The sequence below is a fragment of the Cucurbita moschata genome, unplaced genomic scaffold (genome assembly GCF_002738365.1).
Source record: "Cucurbita moschata cultivar Rifu unplaced genomic scaffold, Cmos_1.0 Cmo_Scf00005, whole genome shotgun sequence".
NCBI classification, from domain to species: domain Eukaryota; kingdom Viridiplantae; phylum Streptophyta; class Magnoliopsida; order Cucurbitales; family Cucurbitaceae; genus Cucurbita; species Cucurbita moschata.
In genome coordinates, this window is record NW_019268521.1 from 5,862,409 (window position 1) to 5,873,677 (window position 11,269).

At 38.5% G+C, this 11,269-nt stretch overlaps 3 protein-coding genes across 7 annotated transcripts in view; 1 reads left to right on the forward strand and 2 right to left on the reverse strand.

Moving 5' to 3' along the window:
- Nucleotides 1–5,236, forward strand: part of LOC111443289 (protein MRG1-like) — a 6,495-nt gene extending 1,259 nt beyond the window's left edge. For 3 of the 5 annotated variants that reach the window (XM_023081048.1, XM_023081051.1, XM_023081050.1), the window contains 9 exons: nt 471–524; nt 638–651; nt 2,707–2,840; nt 3,966–4,003; nt 4,175–4,279; nt 4,379–4,458; nt 4,520–4,689; nt 4,795–4,879; nt 4,964–5,236. In XM_023081048.1, the coding sequence (XP_022936816.1) occupies nt 471–524; nt 638–651; nt 2,707–2,840; nt 3,966–4,003; nt 4,175–4,279; nt 4,379–4,458; nt 4,520–4,689; nt 4,795–4,879; nt 4,964–5,054 (771 nt within the window). In that variant the 3' untranslated portion in view covers nt 5,055–5,236. Of the gene's footprint in view, nt 1–470; nt 525–637; nt 652–2,706; nt 2,841–3,965; nt 4,004–4,174; nt 4,280–4,378; nt 4,459–4,519; nt 4,690–4,794 lie in introns of all 5 variants that reach the window. The other 2 variants (XM_023081049.1, XM_023081047.1) reach the window with 2 other exon arrangements.
- A 1,717-nt stretch (nt 5,237–6,953) lies between these two features.
- LOC111443288 (cyclin-D3-3-like) lies at nt 6,954–8,525 on the reverse strand. The gene is made up of 4 exons (XM_023081046.1): nt 7,905–8,525; nt 7,601–7,802; nt 7,389–7,519; nt 6,954–7,288 (listed from the first exon to the last, which is right to left on the reverse strand). Exons 1-4 carry the CDS (start codon nt 8,433–8,435, stop codon nt 7,103–7,105), a joined length of 1,050 nt encoding a protein of 349 aa, XP_022936814.1. The 5' UTR covers nt 8,436–8,525; the 3' UTR covers nt 6,954–7,102.
- Nucleotides 8,526–8,745: 220 nt separating this feature from the next.
- On the reverse strand, nt 8,746–11,210 carry LOC111443292. The gene is made up of 3 exons (XM_023081053.1): nt 10,788–11,210; nt 9,782–10,038; nt 8,746–9,303 (listed from the first exon to the last, which is right to left on the reverse strand). The coding sequence occupies exons 1-3, from the start codon at nt 10,807–10,809 to the stop codon at nt 9,262–9,264; spliced, it is 321 nt and encodes a 106-aa protein (XP_022936821.1). The 5' UTR covers nt 10,810–11,210; the 3' UTR covers nt 8,746–9,261.
- Between the last annotated feature and the right edge of the window lie 59 nt (nt 11,211–11,269).

Sequence of the window (11,269 nt, forward strand, 5' to 3'; positions counted from 1 at the left end):
TTTTTTTTTTTTTTTTTTTTGTAATAATCAACCCTCAATTTTGTTTCAAGAATGAATCTTTGCAAGTTCTGACATTTCTATTTTGGTGGTCTAGAACGTCGAGTTTGCAACACTACTTCAATCTTTTCTTATAATATGTAGTATGCATCAATTGTGATGAACTAATCCTCATCTTGAATTTCATTCCTAGCCCTGCCAGGCTAGCATACTCTAAATTCAACCATCCAATCCTGGCTTGAATGCTTTCTATGGACCCCCTCCCCCCACATTCTTCATTGAATACTTGATCGTACCCTCTCTGAAGGATTGTATTCAGATGATTTTCATTGGGGGCCCGTTTTATGATCCTATTTTTGATTGGGATGTTATAAAGCCTTTCTAGGCGCATTAAATAAATTAGTTATTACTGTGAAACTTATAGAATCTAGCTTATTTGTCTTCTTACTTTTAGGTGTCTGTTTTTTTGATAGGTGCTGAAAACAGAATATCAGTTGAAAGAATGGAGATGTTATGTTCATTACCTTGTAAGTAGAATATGCTTGTGTGCCTTTGAGTGTGTGTGTGTGTCTTGTCTCTCTTCTGGGAAGGGGTATTGTGCATGAAGGGGGATCTTGAGACCATGTTCTTTGTTTTGCAGGGATGGAGCAAAACGTGAGTGAGTCCTCCTTTTGATTTAATCAATGACCGAGACAGTTCCCATATCTAATCTGATGGTTTATGGGACAGAATATTTGTTCTAGGCCTGTTGTTTTCTTGATATATGTTGTCGAGTGACCACTCTCCTCTTCTCGCTCACTCCTGGCCCTCCTAATCTACTGCTTAAATACCTGTTGGGTTTTTTTATACATGGAAACTGCGTTGATATTTTAGATTATCTCCTTTTCAGCATATAAATTTCTTGTTCTTTATGTGTTTTCTTGCTTTTGTTGCTAGGCATCCCACTAAATCTACTTCAGGCTTTTGGTTTTGTTGGTTCTACTTTAGAGGTAGATTGGAGGGAGTCAATGTTGCTTGCAGGGATATCATAAATTCAGTGCTGAAATGTCTTTAAAGTTTGTGTTGAGATCAATGTCATAATTGTTGATTTTGTTTCTCTTTTGACCATGAAAAAATAAATACTTGAAGGTGAAAAAGGCATCAGAACTTTCAATTATTTAAAGAAAAAAAACTAACCCAAAACAAAAAACTTAGGCATAACAGGAATCTGTATAAGCTTTGAGAGAACCCCGCAAAAAAAAAAAAAAATAAATAAAAAACCTTAGGACTTGTCTAACGGGCAGACAAGCTTGTCTCTTTGTTGACTGGGCCTGTTTGCATCACTGGTAAACAAGTCGGATTGGAAAATTCTCTCTATTCGAAGTGTCTAGCTAAAGCCATCTTCAAATTTCCATTAGGACAACACCAATATTCACACAAACATGACATTTTTAGAACATACTACGTTGAAGATTCTAAGAATGACCAAATCTTGTGGCTTTTTTCACCTATGAATCATTCCGAGAAGCTGGTATTAAGGTCACTTGTTATTCTGATTGAAAGAGTCTGGTCACAAAGTGTTTTACGATAGACCCTAAACTTCTAGGCACTAGTACCTTTTAACCTATGACTATTAGCTGTAAATAACCCCCACTTCCGCCCCCTATTTGATTGAGATACTAAAATGCCCTTGAGAGTCAGTTTCATGGATAAATCACCAAACGTACTTGGAGATCAAAACACATTTTATTTGCTTGAGATACTGCCTTCAAGGTTGTGATGTGCAGGCCACCATCTTCTTTGTGAAATAGACTTTCTTCCACCCTCCCAAGTGGCCAATAGAATTATTACCTTCTCCAACTCGAGAAAGTTTCTCCTTTGTATTCAAGAATATTGGCCACTTTATTTGGTATTTGGAGAAGAGACAACATATATTATGAGCATATAAGACAAAATAGGTTGGATGATAGATGTTCCCCACCTTCAAAGGAAATAGCATTCTTGTGCTTCTTCAGGCTGCTAGGGATCTTTCTAATCATTGGTCTCGAGAGATAAGGTTACTGCCTCAGTGCATACGGGCACTGAGGTACTTTCAGAAAAGCACGCCATTCTTTCCGCTTATAAAAGATTTCCTCCACGTCAATGCTAGTGCCTACTTAAGTAATCTTCCACAAGCTAATTTTCCCACCACCTACCAAAATCTTCCAAACTCCTAGGATATACTACCAATCTCCTGTTCATCTAAGCACCCAAGACAAGTATCAATCTGCATCTTGGAGATGATTAAGATTGATTCGCTACCACTTGCTTGGATACCTTTGAGGACACTACTTGAAGACGTCCAATGAAAAGCCTTCAAAAGACATTCACAACCCAAACAAGAGGAGAAAAGAGATTTCCTTATTTTCAACCTCTTTGTCGATGGTGTTACTCCAATATTCGTTTGTTCTGCAATCTTTTATTTGAATCTTTGTTATCTTTACTCATCAATTATATTTCCTTCTGCAAGGAAGACAGGTAAGTACTTTAGGTATAAGTTTATGAAAATGTTGGGCGTCCTTGTTCTATGCATGCCTTTACTTTATTACTTGGACTATAGATCTTTTATTTCCTCGTTTATTTTTATGTAACAGTTGGAACGAGTGGTATATTAAAATGTTTTCTGTGCATGCATTTACTTTACTACTTGGACCATAGATCTTTTATTTCCTCATTTATTTTATGGAACAGTTGGGATGAGTGGGTAGGACTTGATCGATTACTGAAGTTTACTGAAGAGAATGTGCAGAAACAGCTGGAACTCAATGAGAAGCGAGGGACTGACAAAAAGGCAGCTCGAGCATCCCAGATTAAACCCAAGAATGGTAATTGCTGGTTTGTTTAATTAATAACATATGCATTGCTGCGTATTATTTAAACTTAAGTGTAGGTTAGCCTTCAATTTAGGATATTGGAACTAAAAACAGTGCACCGATAGAGATGGAAATGGAAAATTTGGAAATTTATTCAACCTCTCCAATTATCCTGGGTGGCTGGCTCTTCATCTCAGCAGAACACAAATGCTTTATGCAGTGTATTATATATGGTTAGAAGGTAACAAAGCCTGGTCATGTAATGTATCTGGTTAGAAGGGAACAAAGCCTGGTCACTTGGATTTTTAAATAAAAAGAACTGTGGGAAGTTTCTCTGCTCTTCATAGTGTCCCCTACTCTAGTGACGTCTCTAATCGTACTTTTGCTGTTAATTTTTTTCTAAATCAATAGAAGGTTTGTTTCTCATACAGAGAGGAAGAGAGAGAGAGAACATCAGAACTTGTAAAAGAATTTGCAGATAGAAATAGTAAAATTATTAATTTAAACATGGAGTGCTAGTTTATGTATGCCAAGATTATTGACCCAAAGTAAATGTTGTTAAGTTGGGAGTGTTCTGGAAGATGACAACCTAATGTCTGATGATATCTTGGCATTTATATTGCGTGGTTAGTTCAAGGTATTAGTCCAACCAAGATGAAGCAATAACTATGATGATTGTGATGTGACTGGAAAGGACATTTGCACTTTAAGGGTTTAGCATTTAGGATCTTAACTGGAAAAGGACCATTTCTAGGTTCAATCTATAAATCCTAATATTAGGGCTATTCTAGACTTCTAGTTCTGTATCTTTAACTGTAGAGTGTTCATGGATATACTATAGTTAGTTGTGTCCAGGTTCCTTGCATTAAGAGAATGTGAGAACTTTAGAATTTAGATAAAAGAATTGTCTGATCTTGTCGCTCTTATAACCATTTCTACATTCTACAAGCATCAGCAAAAATCCCGACAAATTGAACTGTACAATATTGGAGCGTAGGCGATGCTTGTATTTTTCAGTTTATTTGAGAAACGTCTGCCAACTAGTCTGAAGATTGACATGAAGCATTATTTTTCCCGAGAAATAATTAATCTTGTTCTTGGTTTAATCTGTTCAAGCAATTATATATCTATGTGCAGTGGTAAAAGGGAGGAAGCGAAAGAATGATGCTAGTAAGGTATGCCTAAGTTAAATGTTGCTAGTGGCCCTATAAAGTTACTGAGCGCACTCTCCTTTCCCCTCTTCCCCCACCCTTGAATTATTTCTTTCATGCTTTTTATTTCATCAGCCTTTTGCTGGTTATTGTTTCTTGTAAAAAGAACTTAGCATCTCGTTTGTTTACTGGTAGGAAAAGAATGCCGTGAACGTTGAAAAGCTTGTGAGCATACAGATTCCACTTAAACTAAAGAAGCAACTAGTTGATGACAGTGAGTTTGTAACGCATCTTGGGAAGGTAGTGATATCTGCCTTGCTTTTGTCATGGCCATTATTACTTTCACAGAATCTAATGATCTTGTAATTTGGGGTTTGTTAATTATATTTTGCTGTGCAGTTGGTAAAGCTCCCTCGTACGCCTAATGTAGAAGATATCATGAAGAAATATCTTGAATACAGGCTGAAGAAGGATGGAACGTAAGTATGTTGTTTGTTACACCCCGTTCTTCATCGTCTTAATAATGCTATATGATAACAGGAAAGATGAATCCGTTGGAGAAATAGTGAAGGGGCTGATTTGTTACTTTGATAAAGCACTACCCGCAATGCTTCTATACAAAAGCGAGCGCCAACAATATGAAGAGTTGATTGTTCATGATGTCTCCCCTTCTTCCATATATGGCGCCGAACACCTTCTACGTCTATTCGGTAATACTGATTACCCTGGTTCTTATTTGCATACACTAGTGTGCAATATATGTGTGGTTAATGGTCATAATTGAAGATGCTATGCGGGCATTTTCTAAATCGCAGTTAGGTTGCCTGAGTTGTTGTCTCAAGCCAATATTGAAGAGGAGACTTTGACGGAACTGCAGCAGAAGTTAGTTGACTTGCTCAAGTATTTATTCCTCTCCTCACTACCGTGTGCTTTGAGACATTATTGTGGGTTTCTGTCTTGTTTTGATGCGTATGTTTGTTGCAGGTTTTTAAGGAAGAATCAGAACACATTTTTCTTGTCATCGTACCATGTGCCTGAGAATATGGAAACAAGCACCAACAATGCCGATGACTAAAACATGCAATCATCTTTAGATCAAATTAGCTATTCAAGCCTTACCCCGTTGTGGCGGCTTTTCATATCATTGTATATATTTCTATGTCGTCTAAACTTCATTGCGAACTCGTTAATGTTCTCATCACTGCGTTTCTGCAGAGCACTATATGAAATTCCAGCACTTTTAACTTCTTTTCCCAAGTCCATTTTTGCTTTAGTGTGTGCATAGTAGTTTAAAAGCCGACATGAGAGTTTGTCTTGTTGATTTGATCTAAAAATTCTCCACATATTACTAATTTGAACTCTTGCCTCCAGCGCAGTCCCACCCGGATGGACACTAGTTTCCAATTACATGACCGTGGAGCAGAGCAGAGCAGGGGACAGGCATTTTCCAACCCTTTATCCTCGTCCGTTTGCAGTTTGGAATGTTAGGGAGCAATTATTTTCAAAAAATGAATATAAAAAGAAGTAAGAAGAAGAAAAACCCGTGAATGAAACGACAACCCACTTTTCACCGGACCACATAGACCGTACTCTATCTGCTGCGGCGACATGAATGGGGCTCAAATCTTTTGCAGAAAGGGGCAGTTTTACTTTCTATTATTTTTGTGGTTACGTAAATGTTCATTATTTTTGGAATTACGTTGCAGTTGGGACAATCGCAGCTCATATGCATTACAGGAAGAGAAGCAGAAGCAGCGGGCCATTGGATTCTTTCACTCAGAAGTGGGGCCTTTTGAATTACCTCTAGCTTCTGCTGCTTCTGCCTCTGCCTCCGCTTCTGCTGTGAGTAAAATCTGAGGATCGGAAGGGTGTTGAATTATGAGACTCACGCGAGGAATGTGGGTTTCAATTCAGAAGGGAAGGGTGTGTAATGGGAAGCCGGGGCCCAGCCCATATGATTGTCAGCCAGGTCTGCCATGGAAGCTCCAATTTCCAATCTTTTATTAGATGAAGACAATCATACGGGGGTTTTGTTCCCAAACTAGTATCCGGCAACTGAGTTTGAATTATTTGTGGTGTGTGCCGCCAACCCTTTCAGAATTCAGAACACAGCTTACCTTACCTTTTGCTTTTGTAGACTGATCTCGAGTGTTCCATGTAGGGAAATGAATGTGTTCATCATCATGTCTCATCATTCAACTAACACCTAAGGGTCATTCAAAAGCAGAGCAGCAGAAAAGTCCTTAGTTTAGTATTAATGACTTGTATTAACAACAAAATTAGAGGAAAATCAAATGGGCCAGTAAATGTTATCTTTCTCTTTCACAATATTTGCTAGCGGTGTAATCTTATTTTCGAGTTTCTCCTCAAAATTTTAAAAGAGGTCTACTCCTGAAGTCCAAAAAAAAAATAATATCTACTTACGAGACAATATCTACCCGATATATTTGCTATTAACCTGATATACTTGGGGTTAGAAAATAAGTAACCACTAAGCTTAAAAATCTGTATTATCAACCCCACTCACCCACATCCATCCTAAATAAGTGGCAACTAACTCAAATTAGTGCTCAAAATGGGAAGAATCAGTAAATTTTCACTTTTTTTTTTTGTGCATATTACTATTTTTATCATATCAACATAAAATAATATGAATAAAGAGAGTAAATATGGCGGAAGCATTGCTTTATCACGCTTTTTTCTGACAGAACATGTTCATTTTGTTTGGGCTGTTACTTTTACTAGATTGATTTTTACTTTTGTCTTTTTATTTATTTATTATTATTATTATTTATTGCCGACAGCGGGTTCCTTTCTCTCACATGCAAACCAAACCCACAATTTGAATTGATCATATAAGAAATTAATGCGTACCCCACTCTCTTCTCTTTCCAATTTCATCACTTAATGAGCTTCAAATATTACGCTTTCTTCGACGATGGAGTGGAAACGTTACAATTAATGCCACAATTTGACTTGATCATATTATAAATTATATATATATATATATATTAGTTATTGAACGTACACTCTTGGTGTACCAGAGAAACAAAAAGTACAAGCACCTATAAGCCTGATTAAATGAACCCCAAGGGTCAACTAATTCTACTGAAAATTCTGCTTCTACGGTGGCTGTTCATCAATTTTTCTCTTCTTCGTTGCTGTCTCCGGCGACGACACTACACGGTCCACATTCTGAGTCCGACCATTTGAGCTGCACGACATGTCCACTAAACCAAATCTTTGTTTGTTTGTGTGTCCTCTCGATGAAGCCTCTATGATGAATTGTGAGCAATCTTCCACCTTATTCTACCCGAACAAACAGAGCACGACAAAAACATTATAAGTTTCGGTTAATTCGTTTGCCAAAGACGACTATAAAGGGGGAAACAGGAAAAAAGAAAGAAACCTTGTCGATTTGAAGAAAACCCAGAAGCTGATCGTGGTATTTTGCTGCGACATGGGGTTCTTTGTCGTTGATAACTTGAAAAATAATGGCGCTTGCTATCATTGATGGAAGAAAGCATACGAATCTGGAATCTGGGAGTTAAAGAGAATAATTAATGAAGACAGAAGTCAAATTTGGTGTTATTAATTATGTCGATTTTGATAGGGGCTCACCTAAAATGACAGAAAGAAGTAATCTTTCACATTTACAGAGGAATTCAGAACAGAGCTGGTCCTTGAAGCCGAGCCGTCTTACAATATAGTCCAAAAATGAAAGTGGGTTCACCGGATTCATTCTCCAAAGAAGCGTAGAGAGAACAAGAATCTCCATTCTTTTAATGGTTTTAGCTTCGAAAAAGTACCTATTTTCCTCCACCTACCACAAATTAAAAGACAACCCACAACCCAATTTTGATTTAAGAAATTAACAATCGTAAATGTGGAGATTGAATTCAAACGAGATGGGAATTGTGTTTACCTGGAGATCTAAAAGAAGGGGAACTTCGGTTTCCTCCACTTTAGCAGCGAGAGATAAACAGGCAATGGCGGTGAGATGGGTCATCCATGGCTTGTCAATCTGAAAATGGGGGCTGGACAGGAACCTGTCGACATAATCAACGGCCAAAACGGCGGTGAGGGCAGTAAAGGAGTAATGGGCATTGACCTTGAGAATCCACTCAACCGCGTCGGAGCGAGCCGCAGCTAGAGAGGGATTGTGTGGGAGAGCATCGTGGAGCTTATTTCTGTTCTCCTTTGAGAACAGAGACACCAATTCCTCGTCTTCCCAGAGAAAGTCCCTGTCCGACAAGAACACAGAATTCGGGGAATCGACGTTAACATTTATCGAGAAAGCTTCGATCTTTGGCTGGGAATGTCCATCCCCAATTTCTTCCTCCTCCTCCAAGCAGTAGAGGGAATCAAGAAAAAGTGAACCGTTTTGGTGACCTGAAATTGAATGCGCAATTGAAAGTGGGTAGCAATGCCGTTTCGCCATTCTGTAGTTTCTCATAATTTCCTCTCATATAATTCTGTTTCTCCCCAGCGCCGTCGTAAAGTGGTGGTGGGTGGGGTTATATTTGCGGGGTTAGGGGGATGATATGCTTCTGTATTGGGAGCCTCTCGTGCTTATAATCAGCAGACATAAATCATGGGCCATGCAATATAATCAATCGACACGTGACACTCGTACACAATGGCGTCGTGGGCCATGTAGACAGCCAAGGCGGTCCATGAACCAGCTCCAGCGTGTGGAGGGATTACTCAAGAACACTGTCACCATAGCTATAAATTTTGTATTATTCAAGAGAAAAGTGAGAGTTATATTGTAGTGACCTGATTGAGAGCATAGTAATGACGCGGTGTACGAATTATATTACACCAATTAATGTTTACAATGGTCCCAATTTGCTGATATTTGCTAAAGCCTAAATGGCCTGGACTTCCTAGTTCTTTGCATATATTTTTTTTTTCCCCTTCTTTATTTGCTGCTTAAGGTGAAGCATATTTAAAGCGAAAAAGGAGTTAAATCACGGGTCCTTCGTTTTTTTCACTCTCTTTTGTGCTTAGAGAGTACACAATAGTTGAATTTAGAATGGACCGCCTTAAAATCCCGACAGGTTCCATTTGCAGAATTAATAGCATAGAACTTGGGTTCCCCACACAAGAGATGCACCACAGCCAGCAATTTTCATAGCCACCTTTTGAGGTAACGAACAACTCATTTTGAATTAGTCAAACTTGATTCTGAAAGCTAATCGCCTTCGTTTACTTATGCCACTCGAGCATTTATGGGAATTGGGATTAGCAAAGTTTTGTGGTATTAAATAGAGGCAATGTCAGCGGAGGGGCATTTCCTTTTCTGCTCGAAATGCTGCTAACTGTTTAAAACATTGGAGAAAAAAGATAGAGAAAGATTAGTGAGCGGACAAAAAGGGAAGTGTGAGCAGGTAGGACAGTACAACAGCATCAATGAAGACGGAGATGCGTGGGGCAGCCCTACCAAAACCCAATTCCGAAACCCCAACAGCGAATTTTGCCATTGTTTTCTGTACATCCAACCATCAAAACCTATACTACACTCCTTTTCAGAGGGGTTGATATAAAAAAGTCTGAGAGAGAGAGAGAGAGAGAGAGAGAGAGATTCAGTTTCATCAGTTTGGTTAAGCTAAATATTAGGCCTTTTCAAAGGGGTTGACATAAAAAGTCTTGTAGTTTTAGATTTGGGCTGAAATTGAACTGCATACAGACAAATCTGATTGAACCTGTCTAAATAATCGAAGACATTCATGGGTTTTCATTATAATTCAGGAGCTTTCTCTAATCCTAAACTGTGCTCAAATCACGCAACCACGATACCTGATGATGCTGCATGTGTGCAGGATCCCCACATGGAATATTTTTTTCTTCCAGTTTTTTGCTTTGTGTCGGGTCGGGTAATAGTACACCCGTAATCATCATGGTTTCACTACCCAATCTGATTGTGGATTGGGTTGCAACAATTTTGATTTTTCTCAACAGTGCAAGCTGCAGATGGATGGCTGTACTGCCCCTGCCATTTGTGATTCTGTTGTCACCGACGTTGGACTTTTCAGTTACATGTTTCCCATGAACACCTGTAAGAATTTGAATAACAATTATTTTAGGTACAAACTAATAGATACTAAGCCGGCTAAGAATGTACATCCACGTGACTTTACTTTCAAATAATGCCACCAATTCAAGGATAGCTATTGATTGGCATCTTAAAGATCTATAATTCAATCTTTAATTCAATAATGATTGAAATCAGAAGAAACAAAGATAAAAATCCCAATAATTTCGTCGATATTTATATACCTCAGAACTTTTGAGATTATGCTCACAAACACAGTATTATTCAAAACTTCAACTGTGTTTGATCCGAAGAACATAGTATGTAACTTGCGAGGTTCAACATAAAAACCTCGGTTAGTATAATAATAAATTCATACTAAGTGCTTGTTTGACTTTTCAACCCCGAACTTTTCAGACCTTGCAAGTGAAATCCTTCAAAGAATTTCCAACCAACCAACCACTTTCTGGCAGAAGAAATTTTGTATTTTTGAAAATGGGTCGTCTCAGATTGCAATGTGGTTTTTCCAGAATGATACAGTTTTGATCTTTGCTAGCACCTAGTAAAGAGCATGTTAATGCACAAAAGCTTGTGTCATTTTCTAAAAAGCCTACACATAATGTACCCTCAGACATTGGTTGAGCTTTCAGTCGCAAAAGCAAGAGAATAAAGAAAAAGGCTTTTAGGTGCAATAGCGGTGCATGGTTTTTGACGGTAGAATTGAGAGAAAAAAAAAAAAAAAGAGAGAGAGAGAGACAGAAAAGAATTTACCCATCTTCGAAAGCAAGCACATGCAGGTGAGAGAGATATACCCAGACCACTGCTTTACCACCGTTTTGACAAGTGAAAGCCCTCCAAAGAGCTCAGCGATTCATTAGGCCGCTCGACTCTTTTGACTTGACCCGTTCCAATTATCAGCTTGACTGTGACAGGGACCCACCCTGCTTTCCTCAATTCGAAATCCAATCACTAACCTAACATGTCACCATTACACTAAATCATATCCTTCAATCCCTTTCGTTTGAACCTTCTTCATTGGCCAACTCCACGAGGCCGCTTTATGCCTTCATTTTCCCACCGCCAACATTATCCCTCATTTGCTTACAAATGTATCTTTTTTACACATCACTGTTCCTGTCATTACAGCTGCAATCATCAACCCCTTAACCTGATCATGCGCCTGAGGTTTGATTATTTCTCTTCCCTTGGATGGTTCATCATGACCCTTGCAACATGCGCAAGATCTGGATTTA

What these genes read in the sequence shown, in the direction of transcription:
- LOC111443288 (XM_023081046.1), bottom strand. Translation starts at nt 8,435, where the DNA reads ATGAGAAACTACAGAATGGCGAAACGGCATTGCTACCCACTTTCAATT. An exon ending in CCCTTCTTTTAGATCTCCAG is followed by an intron (nt 7,803 to 7,904) that starts GTAAACACAATT and finishes AATTTGTGGTAG; the next exon opens with GTGGAGGAAAATAGGTACTT. An exon ending in GTTTTCTTCAAATCGACAAG is followed by an intron (nt 7,289 to 7,388) that starts GTTTCTTTCTTT and finishes TTGTTCGGGTAG; the next exon opens with AATAAGGTGGAAGATTGCTC.
- LOC111443292 (XM_023081053.1), bottom strand. Translation starts at nt 10,809, where the DNA reads ATGTGCTTGCTTTCGAAGATGG. An exon ending in GTGCTTGCTTTCGAAGATGG is followed by an intron (nt 10,039 to 10,787) that starts GTAAATTCTTTT and finishes AAATTCTTACAG; the next exon opens with GTGTTCATGGGAAACATGTA. An exon ending in CACACATGCAGCATCATCAG is followed by an intron (nt 9,304 to 9,781) that starts GTATCGTGGTTG and finishes TGTTTTAAACAG; the next exon opens with TTAGCAGCATTTCGAGCAGA.